Here is a 27,334-nt window from a genome sequence, read left to right as displayed (position 1 = left end):
GAAGAGATCATTTACAAACCAATACCACAGGCTGAAATGCAGTTTCTCCAGGACACAGTGAAGCCACCTTTTGTGATGCCAGTCGGCACTCTTTTGTCAGCTATCACTTGGCGATCTACCAGGTGACTATCAGCACTACCTTGCTCCAGGCACAGTTTACCATTTTCCTAAACATAATTTAGCATCTTGTAAACCTACATAATATCCTGGGTTTCCACCAAACTACTGAAAAGAGAACTGGATATAGTAAGCAGAAGCAGGAGCCTTGGAGTTCTCTAGTCCCTGTTTATTCATTCCTGGACATGGTGGCAGTAAGACCGTGAGGTTTGGGTAGCAGTGTAAGCTTATTCTTTTCATGCAGGTTCAGAATTTAGAGGAAACCCTGCAGAATGTGAATCTTCAAATGTCTCGGATTAAATCTGACCTCCGAGTGACTCAGCAGGAAAAGGAAGCTTTGAAACAGGAAGTGATGTCTTTACACAAACAACTTCAGAATGTGGGTGACAAGGTAATTTTTTTTATTGAGGCACACCTTTTTCTTCTATAATGTGGTCATATAGATATATATAATTTTACATATAGTTGTATTTTTGTGAATGTGTTTGTGTAACTACCACTAGTCAAAATATAGAACATTTCTGGCACCCAGCTGGCTCTTGTGTCCGCTTGAGTTGATAATACTGATACCCACTTGTTTTATAAAGAGAAGTTCCTTTGAAATACTTTTTTTATTAGTTCTTATTACTTATGTGGATTTCATTGTGACATATTTGTAAATGCATATAACATACTTTTGTGCATTTCTACCCACCCATTACCCCCGGTAGCTCAGTTGTAGAGCGCTTGCCTTGCATGCGTGAGGCACTAGGTTCGATCCTCAGCACCACATAAATAAATAAATAAATAAATAGATAAATAAATAAAGATACTGTGTCCATCTAAAAAAAAAACCCTATTAGAAATTACCTCTACAGGTCTACTAACCAAAGAGAGGAAATAATATAGAATAAGCTACACTAGGACATATTAATTAAAGTAAAATTAGTACTAAAATATTGAAAAGTGGGGAGGGGAGGGAAAAGAGAAGAAGAAGAAAGAAAAGAGGAAATAAAAATGAGAAGGAAAGAAAAAATCCAATTAAATAATTTTTTAAAATTTAATTTAAAATTAGATAAAAGTATAAAATGAGGGAAAACAAAACAACATAGAACATAATGAAGGCAGAAACAAAAAGAGGCTAAGATTCCTTTTGTCCAAAGTATTTTAAGTGGATATACTTTTTTCTGGGATTTCTAATTTTGGAATCCACCAGGTATGGGGGGGGGGGCGAGGTTGCAGGCTGCAGCTTCAGTCCTGTGTGTTCGTCCTCAGCTCCAACACAAAGGGGCCAAACCAGTTAGGGCAGTCTGTAGGCTGAGCTCCACCCTTCCTTGCCCACTAGCTTGTGCTAGGGCAAAGTTATCCACAGTTCAACTACATTCACTCCCAATGCCTCTTTTTTTGTACTTGGAAGGTGGAACATGGCCACCCACCAAGCCTGTGGATCTATCTGGATCCCCCAGTCGATGTGCTCAGGGATATGGCAAGTGTCCAAACTACAGCAGTTGAAGCCTCTGAATTCCTCTAAACTTGCAGGAGGTGACCAACCCAAAGGGAGCTGGGGTGGCAAGCTGAGGGACTCCAAGCATTCCACCAGTCCCAGCCCCTTCATGAATCCACACACAGCTAGTCTCACTCCTTATTACAAAGGGCAAACTTACACTTTTGAATGGAAGCACTTTCTGCTTCCCTCTGCCAAGCAGATTGCTCTTCCCACTGCCTAAAGTTCTCAGCAAATATGTTTCACAGTCACTCTTCTGGGGCCAAACTGACTTTCCATGTGGGTGCCCACTGAACCAGTGAGAGGAGAGGCTCTTGGGAAGGGACGGATTTATGTACCTTGTGTCACCATAGGTCAGAGATGCTTGTTTCTGAACGTCATATAAGTGAAAATATAAAGTATATCAAAAGGTAATTTTTTGGTATTGAACAAGTCAAAACACCATAGCTGAGTTGAGTTTTGTAGTAATGAAATTAAAACACTTCCAAACTTTGATATGTAAGAGCATCCTATTTTTTAATGTGACTAAAAAAATTAAGTCAAGAAAAACATTATAAGAAATTAATCAAGAAACACACACAAGGGCTGCAAGAAAAGTAAGCTTTTCCTGAGAAGGAAAACTATTGCATAAAACAACAATGGTGAATTTCAGGAGATAATTCATTGCCACCTAATGGGTTTCACCTATGGTACCAGGAAGACCAGGAAGAGCTGGTTAAAGCCTTAGCTGGCACATTACAGTGTTGTTAGAAAGTGGCTGGGGTTGTGGCTCAGTTGTACAGCACTTGCCTAGCATGGGTGAGGCACTGGGTTCAATCCTCAGCACCACATAAAAATAAATAAACAAAATAAAGGTCTGTCAACAACTTAAAAAAAAAAGTATCTCATCTTAAACTATCACAAATGCTAATCAATCTGTATACAAGTAAATTAAGAATTTTGTAGATGCTAGTCTTTAGGTGGATGTTAAGATTTTGTCTATAGTGAAAGTAGTCACTAATTCAGTTATTTTTATCTCTTGGTGGTACTTTTTAAAAATAATGTAGTTTGTATTGTAAAAATTACTTTTGAGCTGACTCTTTTTCTAAATGAGATTCTACCTTTTTTATTTTTCATATTTAGCTTAAAAGGCAGGAGACTGACTTAGTTGTATTGCTTTTTTGTTTTTGTTTTTTAAAATTATTTTTAGTTCAAAAAAATATATCACTCTGGTAATTTAAAGCACATTTCTGAATCCAAGCCTCAATTACATGGACAATATGTATTTTGGGATTCTAAAAAGGGATATGATTTCATATGTGAAAACGAAAAAGTTTGGCTGGTGAAAGGTTTCAGGTTGGCAGTGCCTTTCAGAGTTCCTTTTGTGTTTTCTGTTAATCAAAATAGTATAATCTGGTCTACGGCCATACCACCCTGAACACGCCCGATCTCGTCTGATCTCGGAAAATAGTATAATCTGGGTTCAGGAGCTGGGGCTAGGGCTCAGTATTAGAGCACTAGCCTAGCATATGGTAGGCACTGGGGTTGATCCTTGGCACCACATTAAATAAATAAATAAATAAAGCCATTGTGTCCATTTGTATATATCTATACAAATATATGTATATTTTTTGAAAAAGAGTATTATACAGGTTCAAAGATAACTTCCTAAGAATAAGGCAATTTTCATGCCACCAACTTCCATATACTTGGATCCTATTAGTAACTGGGATTTGCTCTGTAATCCTATTTGCTATTGAACCTGACTGGCCAGTTTTCCCAAAGGCCATTTTGAACAGAGAATTTCCAAACCTGATTTTTAAAATCAAATTCCAAGAATATAGTTTTATTCATATCTATATTCATATCATATCTATATTCTAAGAATATAGTTTATTCATATCTATACACATTAGGCACACAAAAAAGGTTGAAAGGTGCTTAATGAGTATTGATGTCATTAGGTAAATAGGATACAATTCTTAAAACAGAAATGACCCATCAGGGTCATTTTAAGGCTTACCTCTGCTATTCTCTCTTAAGAACTGGGACCCAGAAAAAGCCACCCATCCATCAGGGCTCCATAGCCAGCAGAAAAGGCTGTCTTGGGACAAGTTGGATCATCTGATAAATGAGGAACAACAGCTGCTTTGGCAAGAGAATGAGAGACTCCAGACTGTGGTACAGAACACCAAAGCAGAACTCACACACTCCCGGGAAAAGGTAACTCCAAAGGCTGGCACATCATGACATATGTCTGAAAAGGATTAGTTTGATATGAAAATGAATGTGTGATATGATTGAAGTGGTTCTAGGGTACAGATTTGAGTAGCCTGTGAAAGAAGACTTATTTTAAGAGTGTATCATTTATCATTTACTTACATATAATTTTATCCAAGTATGTTTAGAAAATATTTTTTTCATTTTGTATAAGGAGTTCTATATTAAAATAAATCTGTGATTTTAATCCTGATATAAAAAATATAGACTCGTAGAAATTATGTCAACCATATAGTTCTTATTCCAATTGGATAGCTGCCCAGACCAGAAGTTACAAAAATGACAAAATTAGACTCAGATCTTATGGGTCTAGCTCCTTATAAGGAGTTAGTTAGAGTCAGCATTTCAAGGTTAAAGTGATTTTTAAAGATCTTTTTCAACCAACAAACTATGCTTGAATTCCTTACTTCTGCTCTTAAGTTCACTGTTTATATTTAATCTGTGCTTCAGCACCTCTACTGAGGAGAAACTAGAGCACAGATTTTCCTTTAGAAACTGTTGTCACTGAAGCCATGGTGGGGGACAAGAAAGACATGGTCCCTGTCCTCGTGGAACTTAATAGTGCGAATGTACTGTTTCAGGTACAAGCAGTCTGATACAGAATAGATGGGACTGTTCACTTGTGAAAGTTATACTCATGCCAGAGCTGCAGGGACTAGGACTGCTATGTCTGTGATCTTGATAATCACATCACAATTTGACTCTTGGAGTCTTGATAGATCCCTTCTACCTTGTCCGATACTTACAATGTTAGGTTTATAGACCCAGCCAGATTTACCTAGAAAGGATCATTGGAAATCCATAAAAGTAAGCTTCAACAATTGGCAAGCTAAGCCAGGTGCGATGGCGCATGCCTGTGATCCCAGCCTGTCAGGAGGCTGAGGCCAAAGGATCACAAGTTCAAAGCCAGCCTCAGCAACTTAGTGAGGCCCTAAGCAACTTAGCAAGACCCTGACTCTAAATAAAATATTTTAAAAGGGTTAGGGATGTGGCTCAGTGATTAAACACCCCTAGCTTCAATCCCTGGTACCAAAAAAAAAAAAAAAAAATTGGCAAGCTAGACTGAAAAATATTTTTTATTGCTCTCATTTTTGGTTTCTGATATGTGGTCAAGTTTGCTATCTTGCCTAGCTAGACTGATCTCCAACTCCTAGGCTCAAATGATTTCCCACCTCAGACTCCCTAAAGCTAGGAATACAGGCACCCTGCTAAGAAAAGACTTTTAATGACACAGAACCCAAGTACTGAATTAAAACTTTACTTGCACGTTTATTTTTTTTTTTAATATTTTTTAGTTGTTGATGGACCTTTATTTTATTCATTTATTGTTATGAGGTGCTGAGAATTGAATCCAGGGCCTCACACATGCTAGGCAAGCACTTTACCACTGAGCCGCAACCCCAGCCCCATATGTTTATTTTTTATTTTTTTCTGGCTACATGATTACATAACCATTTTTTCCTCTTAACATTTGTTTTTGCTAGGTTCGTCAGTTGGAATCCAACCTTCTTCCCTCCAAGCACCAAAAACATCTAAACCCATCAGGTACTGTGAAACCCACAGAGCAAGAAAAGTTGAACTTAAAGAGAGAATGTGATCAGTTTCAGAAAGAACAATCTCCTACTAATAAGAAGGTGAGTTTGGAGAGGTATACACTATGTGTATACCTGGGTTATTTCTTTTTCTTTTTAATTTTTCTTTTAGTTGTAGATGAACAAAATGACTTTATTTTATTTATTTATTTTTATGTGGTGCTGAGGATCGAACCCAGTGCCTCACACCTGCTAAGTGAGCCCTCTACTGCTGAGCCACAACCCCAGCCCAAATGTGGCAGCTGATTTCTTCTTGAGGTGATAATAAGAGACACACGGCACCAAAAGACCAAGAGAGAAGCTATACTGCCTTTCATAACATAATCTTGGAAGTGGCATACCATCACTTTTGCTGTTGTCTGTACATACCCAGATTAGTCCTGATGTGGTCTGAGAGAAGTCTACATGACAGATTCAGACTGTGAGGTGGGAACCATTGGGTGCCATCTTGGAGGCTGGCTACCACATGGACAAACTTTTGTAGCCCAGCTCCAGTTGCTTTCTATACTTTTCTCATGGAGTTAAGGTTCTAGATCATGTTATTCTCATGATTTCTGTTGTTACTTGTTTTTCTTTTCCTAAACTTAAACTCAGTTTTCTCTAATATCCTCCTCTTCTTAAAAACCATTTAAGGGGTTGGTGTTGTGGCTCAGTGGTAAAGTGCTTACCTTGCACATGTGAGGCACTGGGTTCAAACCCCAGCACCACATAAAAATAAATGAATAAAATAAAGGTATATTTTAAAAAAAAAGAGCCAATGGAACAGATGCCTATTTTTTAAAAAATTTGCTTAAAATTATGGGAAGAATGAGCAATATTTTGTTATATTCATATTTTTTTACTTGTGAAAGTATAACAATTTGTAGTAAGAAAATTGGTATGCTAAGTTGAAATATCAGTTGAAATTACAGTTACTTTTAAGTAAAGTTGTCAGAAAAAGAGTAAGTTTCATCTATAATCTCACCAAGTGAAAAGTCTTAAGATGGGTTTTAAAATAACAATGAATATTAAATGGACCTAGAAATGTTAGCTGCTGTCCTTGGCTCTTTTTAATAGAAGCAAAAATCATCTAGAATAGTGTCATGTTTTCTACTTAGCAATCCTCTGAATCCCAGTGTCCTGTAGCTTATTAGATTCTATTGTAATAAAGAGAATTCCAAAAGTAGATACCCATAAAATCTTCTAATTTCATCTTTAAAATCGAAAAAGGAGTTATATAAACCAAAATTTATATACTCTCAAAACAGTGATTTCCCCATTGCAGATCTATAGTAGAGGATCAGTAAATCAACTGAGTTAAAATCAGCATTTTTTTATTAATGAAATATACTGGGAAATATCAGTATAGGGATCCTGGTAAGGATAATTACTACCTAATAAACATTTTCTTTTTGTGACATGTACTAGTAACTGTGCGCACACACACATACAGTGTGGGTTTGGGGTTATAGAATAAAACATTTCTTACAGTGGATGACACAGAGGTTAAAAGTCAACTGCCTTAAAGAATCTGTTACATGCAAGAAGTAATGATTAAACGTACATTACTGGTGCTACAATTGTAGCTCAGTGGTAGTGCACATGCCTAGCATGTGTGAGGCACCGGGTTTAATCTCAGCATCACATAAAAATAAATAAATAAATAAAAGTATTGTGCCCATCTACAACTAAAAATATATTTTTAAAGATATCTACATTACTTAAATTTTAGTTTAACCCAGATGACTTAAATATCAGCATTGAACTGAATTGCATTGTTGTTTTTCTTTGTTGAATTATCTTGATTTTCTTCCAAGAATCAAGATTTCTGACTAATACAAATTTACCAAAATGAAATAGAGCGATTCATGTTTGTTTATTTTCTCTTATTAAAGAATTTTATTTTTTAACAGGTTAATCAGGTGAATTCCCTTGAACGAGAATTAGAAACAATTCATTTGGAAAACGAAGGCCTGAAAAAGAAACAAGTGAAACTGGATGAGCAGCTACTGGAGGTAAGTTTTTAAGCAAATGTCCTTAACTATGAAGAATATTTTAATCCATGAATGAGCCATTTGTTGGAAGAAACTAGACCTGACATTGAATTCCTGTCCTGAAAATCTGAGTATACTTCCAGGCTGCATTCTTTGATCTATCTTAGCAAGTTTAATAGACATTTTTGCTTAATTACATGATCAGGTAATTCCATACTGCTTTTCAGAAGAGGAAATAATATCCTAAAATGCCAAGACCTGTACCTCAACAAATTCAGTGGCAGGAACTTCTACCTGATATTGGCCAAGGGGCCTAGAGCTCTCAGCATAGGTGTGTATTTAACAGTGTCCTGATACTCCTGTATTTCACTAACAACCTCTTCAGTTAGGAAATCTATCCAGGGAATCTGAGAGCATTTGCATTTTTAAGTTCATTTTCAAGAACTGCCATTGTAGGACTGGGGGTGTAGCTCAGTGACAGAGCACTTTCCTAGTATGTGCAAGGCCCTAGGTTCACTCCCAAGCCCTGGGGGCGGGGGGAAGAATTGCCTTTGTTCATTACTGCACTTATACCACAGCACTGCCTTTTGGAAGGTACATCTGATAAATGTAAAAATGTTTGGAAAACTTGTCAGCTTGGACATTGAATTCCAGTCAGTTTACCTTGTGATACTACTGAATACCATTGAAGATTAGAAAACAACTTATATACAAGCCCTCCTTAATAAGTAAAACTTAATAAGTAAAACTGAGATATTTTGCATTGGGTAGATAAAAGTATTTTAATTACTTCAACATTTAGTTAACTGTAAATTTTATATAAGGTAGAGAAGTATGCATAGAAAATATCTTTTATGCTCTTAAAAATTGTATAGAAATATTTTTAAGCCAGAATAATGAGACAGAAGAGATATTTAAATATTTTTTATAAGGCTGAATACATGCTAGCTGACTTTAAAAATTAATGCTTAGTTTTATAACGTGAGAAATAAGGGCAAACATATCACATTGACATTTAAATGACCACGGAGGTTTCTGGCAATTTTATGTTCTCCGATTTATTCACTAATAGGGAGATTAGTGAAATTATAAATAGTGAAACCCAAACCATGTATTCTGACAGCATATAATAAATGCACTCAGAATCTTGAGTTGCAGGCTACACTTAGATGTAGGTATTTTTTTCTGACAAAATAATTATATATTCCAATGAATAAGATATCTGAAGCTAAGCCCAATGTGTCTGGTAATTAACTCAAAAGTAACAGGGTATACTTACTATGGTGATTACACCTTTGGATGTTTTCCAAATGCTCTGCCAAGAGGCTGATTCTCCGCCTGTTCCCCAAGCCTGGGAAGCCCCCTTATCTCTCAGTCCCACTTTATATTATTAGCCATCATAAGCAATTTCCTATCATTTTTTCCCTTGATCAGTAGTAAATATTTGCTAGTAAATAAGGAAAATTGAGTATTCTTGGCACTGGAACTGAATAAGGAAAAAGCATGAATGTTCTATTCAAACACTAAAGAGAACATTTCGTACACTCTTCTAATGAAACTTCCATTAGGAAATAAGAACTGTTAACTCTAGATTTATACAGATTGGATTTTTTAACAACTCTGTTGAGCTATAAATTCACATATGGTGTTCACATGTTTAAAGTAAACAGTTAAATGGTTTGGGGTATATTACCTTATTAATTTTTTAAACTGTGGTAAATACATAACATAAAATTTGCTGTTTTAACCAATTTTAAGTTTAAAATTCAATGGCATTAATTACATTCACAATGTTATACAACCATTTCCAAAACCTTTTTATCACTCTAAACAGAATAACCATTAAGCGTTAACCATTCCCACTTCTGGCCTTATAAATTGGATTATTAGAGTACAGTATTTATACATTAAGCGAGTTTGGAGATGTGCCATGGCTTTCACATCATCTTTTTTTTTTTTAAGCTTACCTGAGGGATCTGTGTAGTCCTTCCTCTCTGGCAGAGATTCTCACCTGGTGAGGTTAGGGGTGGTGAGCAGACAAAGAGATGTGTCTACATCAGAGATACATCTGTGGTTTCAGGGAATTTGAGTAAAGCTTTCTAGGCAGTTCTGATCTGATCTGATGTACAAGTTCCCTTGAGGGGAAGCCTCTCTTCCTCTCTATATATAAGTTGGAAAGTCTCTGATGTAATCCAATACATATCCTACTCCAGTGTAATGAAAGTGTGCAAATTACCAGAGTAGGAGATTCTAGACTAATTCTAGTCAAATTAGGGCTAGAATTTGACTTCCACTCCAGGGATTTAACTAGATGAGGCAGCATTCAATAAACAATTCAGTTTGAACATTGAAAAAAGAAGAGGGAGGTGGTACAGACCATCTCAGCAGTTCTCAAGTGTGCTATACGCCACTGTAAGAGCCAACAACTTAGACAGTGAAACATAATGTTTTAGTTTAAATTCTAGGGCTGGAGTGGTGGCTCAGTGGTAAAGTGCCTGCCTAGCATGTGCAAGGCACTGGGTTCAATTCTCAGCACCGCATATAAATAAATAAAATATAGTTCCATTGACAACTAAAAAAAATATTTAATAAATAAATTCTGCATCTCCAGTGGCAAGGGTTTTAACATCAGATCCATTCCATACTAGACCTGGAATTTTTTAAGTAATTATAGTGGGATGAGTACCCCATGGTCTCTCTCTCCTCTCTCTCTCTCACACACACACAAAATCAACCAAATTATAACAATGAGGATGCAGTTGCAAAAGTAAAGCTATTAAGACATTTTAATGTTTATTAAATTTATGTATAGAAAAATGTAAATGTTAGCTCTTCATATGCTCTTATTCATGAATATAACATAACCAAATGATACTGTTCCTTCTCTTTTATAACTCTTACTTTTCTTCCTCTTTTTCTAACTCCTGTGATTTTCTTTTGTTTGTTTTTGTCTATGGCTAACCTGTATCTAGAACTCAGTGGTTGGAAGTGGCAGAGAAGGGTGCAGTGCTCTGCCTGAGATAGTGTGTGAAGGTAGAACATTCTCTTTCAATGAATTTTCATAGCATGGGGCCATCTCATTAAACTCTTTGTTCTTGTAATCATTTCTGATGACTATACCAGTGAATAAATACTTCTGGTAAGAGCCAGTATTCATTTTTATTTTGTTTTAACTCTAGAATACGTTTCTGCATTTACATTAGGATTTTCATCAGTATTAAAAGCATTATATGAAGAAAATTATCCCACGGGTATAAAATCATGGGATCATAGTTCTCCATATTTTTTATTCATAAAAATAAAGTGGTAGCTTTTCTGAATCAACTAGAAGTATTTCAAAATGGGTAATGGTGCACCTCAGAAATTTAAAGAAATGGATAGTGGCTCTGAAGTTTCATCATAGCATTTAATTGTGTTTGAGTTTTAGAAGTTCTTTTTCCCCCACTCAAGCCTGGAGGTGCTTCTTCTCATGCTGTTGCATGCCTTCCCTTGAGCCCTGTGTCTGTTGCGTGTGTTGACAGATGTGAGGTGGCGTGCTCCATTGGCCAAAATGCAGTCTCCCCCTTTTTCTTTCCCTAAATTTGATTCTCATGTTGACATACCATTTCCTCATTGTCTTGTCCTCCAGTTCCCAGATGTTCTAGGATATGGCCTTATACCCCAGAATTGCCTGTCTTGTGCTATTAAAGGGTTTCACTATCTATTGATAAACCAATGATGGGTTAAAATAATTTTAAGTTCAGGAAAAGATTCTTTAAAAATTTGTTTACTTGGGTTTGGAAAATAAGAATCTTTACGAATGGTAAGTAAAGTAGCACAAGCCTAAAACATAATCACTTACTCCCCTTATTTCCCTAGTCTAACTTCAGTTTTTTTTTTTTTTTTAAAGGAGGGTTATCAAACATTCTAGCATAAGAAAAAATGAGATGGAATTCAGATATACTATATATTGTGCCCCAGACTCCCACAGTCACTCAAGATGAGGAAGTGCTGTTTTTTAAAGTCTAATAATCTTGAGAAAGCCTGCTCTTGATTATATTATGTCCTAAGCAAAATGGCTCTTCTCATTTACATCTCTCTCGGGCTCATGTGCTGTCCTGTTTCCAAGCTATGGGTGGGTGTGGGGCCATTAGCAAATTTATAGGCTTCACTATTGCTTGACACATTCAAGGGCAGCTCTGTGACAGAAGGCACTGCTGCTGACTAGGCTTTTGCCCTTGTCCTTCAGATGCAGCACCTGAAGTCCACTGTGATGCTTAGCTCATCCCCTCACTGGGATCTGCAGCTGCTCCAGCAGCAAGCCTGTCCGATGGTGCCCAGGGAGCACTTTCTGCAGCTTCAACACCAGCTACTACAGGCAGAAAGGAGAAATGAGCACCTACAGGAGGAACTTGACAACAGGACCTCCGAAACCAACACACCACAGGTATGAAGCGTTTTTTTCCTCTAGTAATAAATTCAGATTGCCTAATTAATTTTACTTTTATTTGAAAGTTCAAATAAAACCAATTCAAATGTGGGGACAACAAACCTAAATCTACTCTTAGAGAGTGACAACTTCCCTGTATCACAAATCCAGAGTTCTGCAGTGCTGGTTTTTGTTTTGTTTTTGCAGCACTACTTTCCAGCTCTTCACTTCTAAGATGTTCTGGGTCTCCTTTGCACACTTGTAGTAGAAGACAAAGCATCAGAATCACTTGAGCATAGTGTACAATTGGCCATCATTCTCATCTCATGTCAAAAATACTACAAAATACAAGTGCAGCTCTAGGATTTACATTAGGAACAAAACATCCTTAACTGCACCAGACGGGTGGGGCCCACCAACATCCATGGAATTTACAGGTGGAGTGTTTCACAATTAAGGTAGAAGAAAGTGTAGTTGGTGACATATTTCTTAGTGGATATGATCATTAAGCTCAATTGTTTTATAATCTAGTTTGAAAAATGATTTTTAGGAAAATAAAGATCTTCCCATTGGCTTTGAATTAGCCTTATTCTGGGTCACTACCAAATACCATCTTATATTACCTAAGTTTTCAAACAGTTATTTCTCTTTGGTGCTTCATTCATAATCATCCTTTTTCAGAAGTTCATAACTCTTTGGTCTTGCCCATGTAGTTAATTCATAATTAGGAATAAAAAGAACAAATACTTTTTTGTGGAATTCTAAATTCCTTCTGCTTTAGATGCACTTCTGTTTCTATACACCTTACCTCTCCAACAACGTTTGATAAGGAATTTCCCAACTCTTTCTTTTTCTTTTTTTTTTTTTTAAGAGAGAGAGAGAGAGAATTTTTTAATATTTATTTTTTAGTTTTCGGCGGACACAACATCTTTTGTTTGTATGTGGTGTTGAGGATTGAACCCGGGCCGCACGCATGCCAGGCGAGCGCGCTACCACTTGAGCCACATCCCCAGCCCCCCCAACTCTTTCTTAATCCCTTCAGAGTAGCTTGGCAAAGTTACGTGAGCACTGTAATTATCCATAGGAACAGTTGTTTTTCTCTACTACTAGTATATATCTGGGCTTTGTTAGTATTTTTTTTTTTTTTTTTTTTTTGGTACTCCTGCTATCTATTCTTCCTAACAAAACTTTGAAGTTTGTGCTTTCAACTTCCCAGTATTAAAATTAAATTTGCAAATTAAAATTGCAATGGTCAATGCTTCAACTCTTCATTATATCATTGACCATACAACCTTAACTTCCGTTTCTAATGGACTGTCTAAACTAAATGATTTGACTAAGATTCTATTCATTGACTTCCCATAAACACTATTTTCAAAGCATGCTCTTCCCAACCCACCCACCCACCCGTATTTAAGAATTAAAAACATCCTTTTACTCCATTTGCTTCAGGATTAGACCAAAACTTAAAATTTTCATACAAAAAAAAAGACAAACCCAGCCAGAGCAAAGGGTGCTTACTCCGACTAGATCACCACTTCAGACTCTCCCATTCCTGATTGCCCAGCTGACACTAATTCTAAGAATACAAAATATTATTGGAATCTGCACGTTGTCTGTGTGGAGTGATGTAATGTCTTCTGCCTTTGTGTTGCTTTGCTTGCGTGTGTAATGTAGTGTAGTGTTAATGTGTGTGCTTTGAAAAATTGCATCATAAATGTGTGAATTTAGACTCCCTAAAAATACATAATCTTGACATCAGGGTGAAGTATACCACTTGCCTTCTTTCTCTAGGCCTTGCTACCGGAGCAGCGAGCAGTGCATGCAGATTCCTACAGAAGGATTGGGCACCTGTGAAAACTGGGCTGCTATTGATGGCATTTGTTACTATGGCAGACTCTCAAATGCACACACCCACACACACACATAAACCACACTAACAGAGGCATAAGCTGAGACATGAAATAAGTGCTCTTTAAAATTATTCTATTATGATTTTTACTATTAAGCCTTTGCAGTATTATTTATTTATGTAGAAATGACAGATCTTGTGAATCAAATTCACAAATTTCTGCTTGTTACAAATCATTTTATTTATACCATTTAAAGAGTGTGGATTTAAGATTCTTGAAAGGATGTATTCTATATATTTTCTCATTCCATAAGTTGTAATTATTTTTAACAAAAGGTTCTACTTTTATATATGGAATTTGAAGAGAATCAGGGTTATTTATACTGTTTTGTATAAGATGTATAATACTTTTTGCCAGAAAAAAGGAAATTTTTGATGAAACAATAAAATAAATTTTAAATATATGCCTGCCTTTGTTTTTCCTCTTTTCCCCCACTCTTTTGCTGTACTCTGTATACTATGAATTTTCTGTAACTGTGGTTTTATATTTTGATTTTTTTTATGCAAGTGGAAATCAAACATTTTTATTTGTATTTGAACTTTAAAAAGCCATATGTCTTTTAAAATAAATAGAACTTTTTAAAAGTTGTTGTTGGGCCTAGATGTTCAAGGCCCAATTTATTGAAATTCAGTTTTTTGCATTAGACTTTTGCCTCCTACAACTTTTATCTTCAAATTAGTCACATGAGTTAATTATTTCTTTTATAATTAAATGCTAATTATTTAATATCCAAGCAAACTTTGGCTTTAACACATTTGGTCATTCTGAGTACTTTTTAAAGTATGCCTTTTTAAGAATATTTAAGAGCAGCCAGTGTGGCGTGGCACACCCTTGTAATCCCAGCAACTGGCTGAAGCAGGAGGTGGAAAGTTCAAGGACAACCTGGGCAACTTAGGGAGGTCCTGTCTCAAAAGAAAATATAAAGGGTTGGGGATGTAGCTCAGTGGTACAGCACCCCTAGGTTCAATCCCCAATACTTTAAAAAATAATTTTTAAAAAAAGGAATATTTAAGTTCCATCAGCCATTAACACCTGAACTACAAGATTTGAAGCACCTTTTGAAATGTGAACTTCTTTCTCTGGAAATTTTGAGGGGTTGGAGGCCAGCTGAGGAGAGGGACAATCAGTCAGACTCTAATCTCTGTTTACATCACTCTGCTTCCAGAAACCCACACACCTAGCCCTGTTGTGTGAGGAGAGGGAGAAAGTTAGGGCCCCTTCCTGCCCAGTGGCTTTATCTAGGAGTTGTCTGTGGAGAGAGGCTTCTTAATTTTCAATTTACTCTGATGATAAATCCATCCTCCAATCCAGATGTTTGCTTCACATTGACAAGTCAACAGATGACTAGAAAAACTGGCAGGAAGATATGATTACTATGAAGAAAAAAACCCTAACACCCTCAAAAAAGTAATCAGTTATTTCTGAAGAAAAACAGACGTGTGTTGCAAGCTGAATGGAAACATTAAGCAACCCTGAATAAACTCAGTGTTTGTTTTGTTGTCGAGAGACCCACAGTATTATAAATACCCAAATCAGGATGGGAGTTGATCACCCTCTTTTAATTTACTTTGGATACCCATTTTACTATATATGAAGTGCACACAGATATTCAACTATGGGTTTTAAGAATTTTTCTTTTTATCAGGGGACAATGGTATACCACAGGTAAGATTCTTTGTTTTCTCTTTGATTCTTTCTCTGATAGGACTACTTTTCTGACATGTGCAATCAATGCAGTGCTCAGAACTCCCCCATTTCATCAGAAATCCATCCTTCCTGTTTAAAAGGCGAAACATTGGCTGTACTTCCTCTAGGCATCTTGTGGGGAGAATAAACAACTAGTGTTTTAGATGTAGCATGATTTTCAAATGATGATATACTTTTTTTCTTCCCTTCAGGGAAGCCAGGAACAGCTGGTAACTGTCATGGAGGAACGAATGATAGAAGTTGAACAGAAACTGAAACTGGTGAAAAGGCTTCTTCAAGAGAAAGTGAATCAGCTCAAAGAACAAGTGAGCCTCCCCAGACACATCTTCCACCCACCCCACATTCCAGTTTTAACATTCCTTTCTTGCCATTAACTTGCTAACTTGTGTTGTCTAATAAAGGCAAATTCTATAGATGTCTAGAAGAACTTAGGATTCACTCACCCTCACATGCCCACAAAAGGTAAATTCTATATTCTATATTTTTCCAAAACTCTTCTAGGTATATGTTTGTCCACCCCAAGTTTAAAAAATAAATATCTGCTAACAGTGGTTAACATGGATCTGAAGCATTCCTGATGAGGTTCAGTGGCTCAAAATGAATACTTAACAGATCTTTTTCTGTCCAACATAAGCAATATGCCATTTAAACAAAACAGAAAAATGATATTGGTGGATAATGACTGGAGAGTTAGCTTTCCTGTTTCCAACAGCTATGGCAAGCTCAAAAAGTATCTCATTGCCCTAAAAGGATGTGCCTTGTATAAAGTCTGGACCCCAAATGCCAGACCACTAAGAAGCCATATCCTTTCCACCTGCTGGTGGCAGAAGTGACTTCAGTGGTTAGAGGTTAGTTGTGCATCTTCCAAAGAGCTACACAAGGAGGCAAGGAGGGAGCTAGGAACTCGTGGCAAACGCCTATAATCCCAGCAACTTGGGAGGCTGAGGCAGGAGGATCAGGAGTTCAAAGCCAACCTCAGTAAAAGCGAGGCACTTAGCAACTCAATGAGACCATGTCTCTAAATAAAATACAAAATGGGGCTGGGGATGTGGTTCAGTGGTCGAGTGCCCCTGAGTTCAATCCCCAAAATTCCTCCCCAAGAAAAAAAGCTATGCAAAGAGAACCACCTCCTAGGAAAGTATTATCAGCTTCTCTGGAAACCAAGATTGAGACAGACTGGGGCAGGGGAAATTGCCCAACTTGTTTTTCTAGATAAATAAAACCTGAGAATGATAACCCCAAGAGAGGGTCTGGAAATAGGTGTAGACAGGAATGTTCCTTGCCCTATATCTTAATGAACAGGAGAAAGAGAAAGTCCTATCAGTGAGCATTTTCCCATTCAATCCTTTAAGTACTCATTTGTTCAACACATAGTTACTTTGGGCCATGTCCTATATGGGGCACTAGAGATGCAGCAGTGAACAAAATTACATCCCTGCCCATATAGAAGGTGAATTCTATCACACCTACAAGGTACCAAGCATTCCACCAAATGATAGGTTCAAAAATATATAAAATAGGGTCAGCCCTGTTTCAATAAATGGCACACAGAGAAGAGACACTTGATAAAACCCAGAGATTTAAAGAAAGCTTCCTGAAGGTCTCTTAAATAAAATCTTGAGGGTTGAGTGAGATTTGAACAAGTGAATAACTGTGGGAAGGGCATTCTAGGCTATGAGAGCATCATGAAGTTAGGTCACCATGTGGGGTGTGGATATCTATTAGATACATGGATATTGCCAGTTCCTACTGTCCTGGGAGAAAAGACGGGAAAGGACCGAAAGAGAGGGCCTTGCTTGGTATCCCAAAAGGGAATTTTATTCTGTAGGTCATGAGGAACCATTGTATTGTTTCCTAAGTGAAAGAAGGGAGGGAAAAAGGAAACAAGACAGGTGGTATTTCAAAAGAGAGTAGGTTCTAAAATGCTAGTATGTTATACCTGCCAGTCATCTAAATTATCATTGACCTTTGAAATGCTAATAATTTAGCCACTTTGTAGTTGGTCTTTATTCCCTTAAACATTTATTCTTTAAGATGCCCTGCTTGAAATTGGGAGTCGAGTGAAGAGTTAACATGGGAAAGGAGATTGAAGATATTAAAGGAGCAAGAATAAAAGTATTCCATGTCTGCTAAAAAGTTTTCCCACGCCAACCTATATGATATGTTCTAACCATAAGGATTAGTATATACCTTCTAGGCAAGGCCCCATGCAAAAAGGGAGAAGCTGACGAAAAACAACTGCTCACATCTCATCTCTTTGTTGTAATTTGTGAGCTCATTTTTGAAATGAATAATAGGTTGTAGTTACGAATGGAAAGCTTCAGGCTCTACTGTTAAGAATGGAGTTTAATACAATTCACTCCTTACACCTCAAAAATTAAAGTTACAAAAATATTTGTGATGTTTTAAAAAAATAAAGGAATACATCTAGTTTAATTAGGTGGGAAATAAAGTCTTTCATTTTGGAGTCTTCAAACAGCAATCTATTCTTTCTATTAGTAACTTCTGGGCTGGGGATGTGGCTCAAGTGGTAGTGCGCTCGCTTGGCATTCGTGCGGCCCGGGTTCCATCCTCAGCACCACATACAAACAAAGATGTTGTGTCTGCCGAAAACTAAAAAATAAATATTAAAATTCTTAAAAAAAAATATTAGTAACTTCTACAAACATGCAAAGAGCTTGGAAAAAGTGGGTTTGTTCTTGTTTCCCTGATGCTGAATCTGATGTTAAAGCTGTACTGTAAAAGATAAGAATGTAACTGGTAGGCATGATTTGCCTTTATAATGCATCTATCCTGATATCTTTCCTTAAATTTAAAAGATTAATTACAGAAATGGAGTCACAGTGTTTCTGGTTCTGTTTCTAGCTCTGCAAGAATACTAAAGCCGATGCAATGGTGAAGGATTTGTATGTTGAAAATGCCCAGTTGCTGAAAGCTCTGGAAATGACCGAACAGCGACAGAAAACAGCAGAGAAGAAAAATTACCTCCTAGAAGAGAAGATTGCTAGCCTCAGTAATATAGTCAGGAACCTGACACCAGCACCATTGACTTCTATGCCTCCCTTGAGGTCATAGCCACACCAAAGGATGCACTCATTTTTGTGCACTTTACTGAAAGAGAAGGAACATTTCAGTAGTATCTTAACCCTGTTAAAAAAAAAAAAAACTTTCAATGGCTTAAAATTAAGCCAACCTAAATTTTGGAGTCTATTCATTGTAACAATTTGACTGTTAAAATTTAACACTTACAAATAATTTATTTTTTAAGTATTCTAGTAGGTACCAAGAAAATTAATATATGAAAACAATTTAAGAAACTTTAAATCCCAGTTTTCAATGTGTTTTTAAAGCGCCATTGTATGCCAATATGTATACATATAAATTCCATATATTTAAGTTTGAGACCTTACTAAAATGGTTATTAGGGACTTTATTTAAAAACAAATTTAGGTATTGCACATTTAAATACTGAAAAATCATTCTGCTTTTAATAGTTTTGGTTCTTTGATAGGAGGGCTGGGCTCAGTAATTGAGACCAGAAAAACCCAAGTCCATAGAGCTCTACCTTCTTCCACTTACTATTACTACTCTTGCTATGTGAGAGGTTTAGAACTGATTTACTCAACTGCACTCTTAACTAATGATGAAGCTTTACTTTTCTTTAAACAGTCTTTTTCTTCCTCCTCTTAGAAGTTTCATTTGGTCCCTCATTTTCTAAAAAATGGATAAAGCCACATTCTTAAAGCATTTGAACTGTAGGAAAAGCACTGAACAAACCACTTTGGACTACACACTCACTCTTGGAGAAGGGATATGCGGTCCATGTGAGTTTTCCTATCTCAAAAGTCTTGGAGGTCATGGACTTATCTGTGAGGTTGCCTCAAGAACTCAGGGAACATTTCTTTAAACTGTCTTCCTGAACTACTGCCAGGCCTCTCTAAGAATTTGAGATGTATAAACCATGTGACCTTATTTATTTGTCTTATATATTTCCAGCCATAGGGTTTTCATGTACATTTTAGTGCATTTAAGTGTTTGAAAAAGGCCTTGATTTTAGAGTTAAAAACTTTTTCCAACTTATAGGAGAGTTGTTATTGTTTGTTAAATATAGGTCAAAATTGTCCATGCTTCTTACTCTGCTATACCTCAAATCTGATCCTAAGAATTCCTTACTGTGGTAAGTACTGGCATGCCATCTGAAGCAAAGGAATGTCATCAGGACTTCCCATTCTTTCTCAAGATCAGGAATCATGGAACAGTAAACATTTTAAACTGGATAACACCCCCACCACCTCCAGTTTAATTCTTTGCTTCTAACCTACTTCCTCCAGTGGATGGCGGAAGACTTACAAGGTGCAGAATGCTACCAAAGCTCATCACAGCCACCTACTTGTCTTCATGGGAGAGTAATGAGATCAGAAATTTTTACTTTGATCTATTTCAGGAGGTTCTTTCTATTTATAAAGAGTATAACAGAAATCAAACACTGCTTTATAGGCAGAAACACAAGATAAAGCCAGCTGCCTAAGAAGTCATATAATGCCAGAAAATCAATCTCAACAAAATAATTTCCATCAAGGAACTTCAGAGATCCTAACAGGCTAACCACTTGTCAGTCCAGGAGTCCTCACTACCAGGCCCTTGAAAAGGCACTGCTACTCACGGGACTAGGAGTCCACACTGGTGAAGCAGAACTTTCAGGATTTGCATAGCTCTTATTGGAAAGCTCTGATTTCCCCCTGGAAAAAGAATTTTAATCCTTCCCTATAATATGCTTCCAAACATTTGCCATCTACTATCATGCCTTCCCTAAATCTTTTCTGTCCTGTGCAGATATTCTCAGCAAACTCAAGTACTTGTATGGCACTAGCTTTAACAGAAAACTTTTCACTTAAAACTGTGGTTTGGCCTAGGCTGAGGTCAACAATAAACTAAGCATCTGTAGTGTGTTTATGTGACATGCTTCAAGTTACCCAAGGAACCACTGGAACCAGACACCACGCATATTTCTCAGTCAACTTAGCATATGGTCACATTTGTATTTTTTATTTTTATTTTTTACATTATGAAAAGTGTAGGTTAATTTGTTTCCTATGAATTTGTATTATGTGTATATAAAATGTTGTATGATTAATGTAAATATGGCTTTGGGGAAAGTTTTAGACTGCACATAGAATCCCTTTATCCAAAATACAAATACAAAATAATACTTAATCCAAAATCAGATGCAAGTAAATTTAGCCACATATCGGAACTTAATTTCCTGCTTTTCCACCACAAAATTGGAAAAAAGATGAATATAAGAAACATCAGGGATACCTTAAATTTATACATTTTTGTGACAGTTTATTTTTGAGAAAGTTTAGAGTGGGAGTTTTAAGAGATCATTTATGATATAACTTAGAGTTTAAACAGAATTTCAAAGAGATTAAATGTAAACTTCAAATTATGTTTAGCTTTTGTTTACAGATTTGTTGTTGTTGTTATTTGGAACTTGGGATTTAAGCCAGGGGGCACTTCACTACTCAGCTAATGCACAGCTTTTTTTATTTTTAGAAGAGTCTCACTGAGTTGCTTAGGGTCTTGCTAAGTTACTGAGGCTGGCCTCAAACGTGTGATCCTCCTTGCCTCTCAAGCCATTACAGATGTTACCAACTGTGCCCATCTGCTTTTAGACTTCTTAATGGCACTCTTCATAATCACAAGTTATGTATTTTATAGACATTCAGCTGCTTTTTTATTAAAAGCACTGGTTTTTAAACTTTATTTTTATCTAAGTACAGTTATTTAAAATAGTCTTACAAGACTAGATCTTCATTTTAAAGAAAAATCAAGTTTACCTTGGGGATAATACATTACATAAGAAAAGGAAACTGTGGGCAGTAAAGCCTTTATTATCCTATTTTGCTTTCTTCTACTATTTAAAAGTTTGAATCCAAGCTCAGATCCATGAAGGAAGAAAAGTGGAGGAGAGGGGTAGAACCAACCACAGCATTTTGTTTTATTTATTTTTCTAAGACTCTTACTAAATCTAGGCTTTGAAAGTTGTTTTAAATATGAATCCATCCCTTAAGTATCAGTGTACTATTGATATATTCATCAGTGCATTTTACATAAATAGATCATGAAATAATAGGCTTTTGAGGCATAGAAAGAGATCTTACGGGTCTAGTATTTTAATAATGCACCAGTACCTAGAACAGGTATTGTTTTGAGGGGAAAAATTTTAATGAAATGAATAAGGTTTTGTGACAGATTTAGGCTTTTTAACACATGGAAAATGAATTTGTGATTTCTCTTTTTATTTTGTTAAATGAAGAAAAGGAAACATTCAGCTATTGTCAACATCTTTGAAGGTATTCCAAATCAAGGCAAGTCTAAGTGCTTTGCAATACTGTAATATTAAGCAAGTCATGTTTTGAATGGATTACCTGTAATGAATGATTCATTTGAATAATGTAATTATATAAGTAATGCCCAAACCAAGTCAAAGCCTAACAACCAAAGTACTCATGTTTAAAATATATTCATTATATCTTGTTTGGACCTCTTTAAACATCTCAGCACTGTAAAACAATTTTGGTTTTATGGCATAATTTTTTATGGATAACTATTCAACAAGTCAAAGCTTTTTGTCTCTCAACTTTTTTAAATGATACAAATTCGATCTATTCTCATTGAGGAGACACACTATCACAGCGTGGTTTAAGAAAACACTGGTTTTGTAAAAGAAAACCTGAATTCATCTAAAATCCATAGAACTTTCTTCCAATAAAGATAAGTGTATGTGTTTATATCAGCTTTGTATATTTCATCTTAGCCATTCTATCCTACAAAGATTTTAATGTGAGCTTAAAATGTAAATAAATAATTTTACAAATATACTTCTTGTTTTATATCTACCCTGAACTTTTATAAACAGTTTCAATGTGTTTATCCTTGGTTTTGAGCAAGAACGCATCAAAATATCACACTAAACACTTTCTACAAATGCCAAAATTCAGGCCCTGCTCCAGATGTGCTAAACTAGAATCTTTGTTTTAATGTGATCCCCAAGTGATGTGTTTGTGATTTAGAGCATTGGGATTCTGTTACTGTCCAAGAAGAGATGGCAGTTTGGGGTCCCTCACAATGTGGTAGTGTATATTCCCCAGAAGAATTCTGACTTGACCTCAGGCCAGGGCCTACTTGGGATTTTGGATGTTTCAGAGGTGGCTTTATTTCACTTTTCCATCATTATGGGTGGATGGTTTGGACTTTGTTAATTTGGCTGCTCATGAGTGATGAGATAGATTTAATTATAGATACAAAAGTTAACCTGAGGGGCTGGGGCTGTAGCTCGGTGGCAGCGCACTTGCCTCAAAAGTGTGAGGCACAGGGTTCAATCCTCAGCACCACATAAATATAAACAAATAAAATAAAGGTATGCTGTCCATCTACAACTACAAGAAAGAATTTTTTTAAATGTTGAAGGCATATTATTAATAGGCTGACTGCTGATGTGAAATGAAAATGTCAGCCAAACTAGACTCATTTTAGGAACTTTGCTTTGTTTTCAAAGATTTTATGTCAACCTTACACTGCTTTTATGAGGCAGGAACTATGATCCTCACTTTACAGATGAGAAAACTGAAGCTTAGCATAGTTGTAGTTTCCTGAAAGCCACAGTGCTAGCTAAGTAATGGACTCAGGACTCGTCCAGGTTTGTCTGTTAATGTGCTGCAACATTTGGATCAACTCCTATTTCTGGAAGAACATTTAATTGATGTTGATTCATGTACAGTGTGCTCTTAAGAAAAACATAAAACATTCCTGGGAGTAGAGGGGACAATCCAAGGTGGTAAAATAGATGTGCCTAGCACTCATCTCCTCCTCCACAAAGGAGAACTAAAGTTAAAAAGTATGTAGCTACATTTCAAGGTGAATGACCATGGGAGAACACGAAGTCAGCAAGAAAAGAGACCAGAACCTTCTAAGATTCAGAGATCTGGGATAACAGTATAGAAAGAAACAAAATATCCCAGCATCTGCCACCTTGCTCCACAGCCAGGGGAGGGGAATCTCCTCTTCACAGGGATAAGGGTGAAAGAGAATTCCAGAAAACTCCATTGACGCAGATGTTGGCAATTTTAGATAACCAGAAAGTTACACAATCCTCACAGGCTGGCAGCCCACTTAGATAAGTAACGTGAAAACTGCACAATAGCCTTGCTTTGGAAAAGGACCTCACATCATCTGTCAGTGGCCCGGAGTAATCTTGAAAAGTAAGCTACTGAGTTTAGACTGTTGTAGGGGTCAGAAACTCCCACATATTCCATCTCTGTGACTTCATAGACATTCCACAACACTGGCTTGACTATTGCCTGCTTTGTGAACCTAACTTGATCTAGGTGACCTAAGCCATCTGGGTGACCTGCAATGTAGGGCTGGTATTTTGATGCAAAGGGGAATGGAAAGCACCACCCTTGAGAACAAGGTCTGGTTCATTGAGACCAGTGCTAGGACTGAAGGCAGACACCCACATAGTTCCTGCCACCCCTCTCCCTGCACCTCGCTCAGGTTTCTCTTACTGACAGGACAGGGAGGGAACACAGTGGTTTCCACTGCCCTGCCCACAGGAGCATGCTTGGGGAGACTTGAGGAACTCTCATGGCTCCAGCTGCCAACCTGCCCCCAGATACAAGCTACTGCTGCAGTAGTGTGAAGAAGGAGCCCCAGCTTCAGCCATCCCTCAGCCCTGGCAATGTGGTCAGAGGGCCAAGAGGATTTTGCCTATTAACAGCCACTGTCCAACTCCTGGTCATTCACTGCCACCAGCAGAGAGGAACATCATAGCTCCTGCTGACACCCCACCTATGTGGTTTGCTCAAAGAACAATGCTTCAGGTCCCCCACCACTGCTGGAACTGGCAATAGTGCCAGAAGCCCTTAGTAGTAGCAGAGTTAACATCAGTGGTGCCTGAGGAAATCAGAGGTAACTGTGGACCTTATGGGGCTACCACTTCTGTTGTCAAAGTAGTCACACAATGAGTACCCCATACCCACTGCTATCTGTAGCATACCTGCCTGAATGGCTAGAGTGTCCCCACCTTTGTGTAGCTGCAAGGACAGTAGATCTTACTCCACCATAGTACACATCATGCCCAAAGTCATTAATCATAGCCAAAGAAGCTATAGGGAGACTACACTATGGCACCTGGCTAAAAATAAAGCCAAATTGCATAACAAACCAATACCCCCAGACATGTTTCCAAGAAAAATCCGCTTGCTAAGGCCACCTCACAAAAGTGGTAGAAATACCTGATCTACCAGATGTGAAAATCTCAACACAAGAACACAAGAAATAGGAAAAAAACAAGGTAATATCATGCCTCCAAAAGAACATAATAATTAACAACAGATTCCCAGAGAGATCAATATGGATAAATGTCTGATCAAGAATTTAAAAGAATTATTTAAAAAAAACTCAAGGAAACCAAATAGAATACAGATAAACAGTTAAAGAAAACTATACAATGCAGGATATAAAAAAGAAATTCAGCAAAGAGAGATTTGAAAAAGAATCAAATAGAAATCTTAGAAATGAAAATATCAATAATTCAAAAAGTACAGTTGAAAGCCTTAACAACAGACCAGATCAAGTGGAAGAAAGAACTTAAAGACAAGTCTTTTGAAATATTCCAGTCATACACGTTAACTGAATAAATATCAACATTTCTAGAATACCCAAAGGTGAGGAGAAAAAAAGTTAATGGCATAGAAAACCCATTCAATGAAACAGTAGCATAAAACTTCCCTAATCTTGGGAAAGATACAGACATCCATGTAGAGTAGGCTTACAGGATTCCATGTTAAACGGTGAAAAGTATGACAAAGAAAAAATCTAAAATCTGCAATAGACAAGCTCCAAGTCACATTTAAGGGTATCCTCATTAGACTAATAGTAGATCTCTCAGCAGAAATTGTACAGGCCAGGAGGGAATGGAATTCCATATTTCAAGTCCTGAAACAAAATTGCTGCCAACCAAGAATACTATACCCAGCAAGGCTACCCTTCAGAAATAAAGTTTTCCCAAGAGAAGCAAAAACAGGTAATTCAAGGTCACCAGACCAACTTCACAAAAGGTGTTTGAGGAAGTCTTACATCTAACAGTGAAAGAAAGATAGCTACAATCATGAAAGCATGTGAAAGTACATTCCCATTAGATTAGATAAACAAATAGAAAATAATCAAAACCCATCAATGCAGTGAACCATCAAAACACAAATATGAACAAGAGAGAAAGAAAAGATCAAATAATATTTAAAACAACTAGAAGAAAATAAAATAGCAAGAGTAAATCCTTATCTATCAATAATAACCTTGAACATAAACAGACTAAATTCTCTAATTAACAGGCTGGCAAGGCAGAGATGTTCACTGTATAATGATCAAGGGAACAATTCAACACAAAGATAGAATAAATGTAAATCTATATGCTCCCAATGACAGAGCACCCAATTTTATAAAATCAAACACTACATGAAGTGATAGGCTCCAATACAATAATAGTGAGTGAAAGAAAAGTGGCGCAGGATTGATCACACACCTGGGATAAGAAGCAGGTGTATTGTCAGGAGCCTGACAAGGCTGCCCTGCACAAAGAGTGGGACAGCAGCAGCAAGGAGGGAGAGCATCAGCAACTCCCCTCTTGAATGTTACCTTTTATAGGCCAGAATCATCCCTGAGCACTAGGGGCGGGTTTAGTGACTGATATACTAAGCATCCCCTAATCTTGTGGAAGCCAAGTTTGTTTCTTGGGAACAGAGACAGGCAGTTTTCCTATCTTTCAGAAAGGGGAACAAGGAAATAGGCGTGTCCTTTTATCTTTTCAAGGAGAGAACAGGGAAACCAGTATATCCCCATCTCAGGGGCCTGTAAGTTGTCTCCTATCTCTCAATGAGGTAACAGGGAGAGACCAGCACGTCTCCAGGCAGGTAGGTTTTATCTTGGTCTATTTCTTGGGAATAAGAAAGTATTCATAAAGTGGGGGTGGGGGAAAGCTACAGTATGCTAACAGTGGGGGCTTTTAATACCCCATCTTCATCAAGGAACAGAAAATGAAGACAAAATAAAATCAACAAAGAAACTATGTTATAAATCAAATGAATTTAGACATTTACAGAACATGCCAACAGCTTCAGACTACACATCCTTAAACATGAAACATTCTTTAGAATAGATCATTTATTAGGATATAGAACAAGTCTAAACAAATTTGAAAAATTAAAATAGTTTCCTGTATCTTTTATGATCTCAATGAAATAAAACTAGAAGTCAAAAACTAAAGAAATTTTTGAAATTATACTAATATATAAAGACTGGACAACACTTTTGAATGAAAAAAGGGTCATTAAAGGAATCAAAAAGAAAATTTTAAACCATCTCAAGACAAATAAAAATGGACATACAACATACCAAAACTTAAGGGATACAGCAAAAGCAGTAATAAGATGGAAATTTATGGCAATAAGTGCCTGCATTAAAAAAACAGATTTCAAATAAACTGATAAGGCATATCAAGGATTTAGAAAAGAAAGAAAAAGCCAACCCCAAAATCAGTAGAAGAAAGATTAGAGCAGAAATATATAAACTAAAAACTACATATATATGAAAGATCAGCATAACAAAGAGTTTTGTTTTTTTTAAAGACAAACAAAAATCAACAAACTTTTAGATAGACCAATATCCCTGATGAACATAGATATACATGTTCTCAACCAAATACTAACAAATTAAATTCCACAGCACATCAAAAATACCATTCACCATAATCAAGTGGGTTACTTTTCAGGAATGCAAGGTATGTTTAAAGGATACAAGGATGTTTAAATATACACAAA

General features: G+C 36.7%; 1 protein-coding gene across 10 annotated transcripts in view; it reads left to right on the top strand.

Moving 5' to 3' along the window:
- Positions 1 to 22,336, top strand: part of Nin (ninein) — a 100,323-nt gene extending 77,987 nt beyond the window's left edge. For 5 of the 10 annotated variants that reach the window (XM_027929644.2, XM_071607894.1, XM_071607890.1 and 2 more), the window contains 7 exons: positions 362 to 508; positions 3,623 to 3,802; positions 5,344 to 5,493; positions 7,344 to 7,445; positions 11,653 to 11,850; positions 15,644 to 15,757; positions 18,318 to 22,336. In XM_027929644.2, the coding sequence (XP_027785445.2) occupies positions 362 to 508; positions 3,623 to 3,802; positions 5,344 to 5,493; positions 7,344 to 7,445; positions 11,653 to 11,850; positions 15,644 to 15,757; positions 18,318 to 18,527 (1,101 nt within the window). In that variant the 3' untranslated portion in view covers positions 18,528 to 22,336. Of the gene's footprint in view, positions 1 to 361; positions 509 to 3,622; positions 3,803 to 5,343; positions 5,494 to 7,343; positions 7,446 to 11,652; positions 11,851 to 13,626; positions 14,149 to 15,643; positions 15,758 to 15,853; positions 18,291 to 18,317 lie in introns of those variants that run through there. The other 5 variants (XM_071607895.1, XM_027929646.2, XM_071607893.1 and 2 more) reach the window with 3 other exon arrangements.
- The last annotated feature ends 4,998 nt before the right edge of the window (positions 22,337 to 27,334 follow it).

This window comes from Marmota flaviventris, chromosome 2 (assembly GCF_047511675.1).
Source record: "Marmota flaviventris isolate mMarFla1 chromosome 2, mMarFla1.hap1, whole genome shotgun sequence".
NCBI lineage: Eukaryota > Metazoa > Chordata > Mammalia > Rodentia > Sciuridae > Marmota > Marmota flaviventris.
This window is presented reverse-complemented; position numbering and strand designations above follow the sequence as displayed.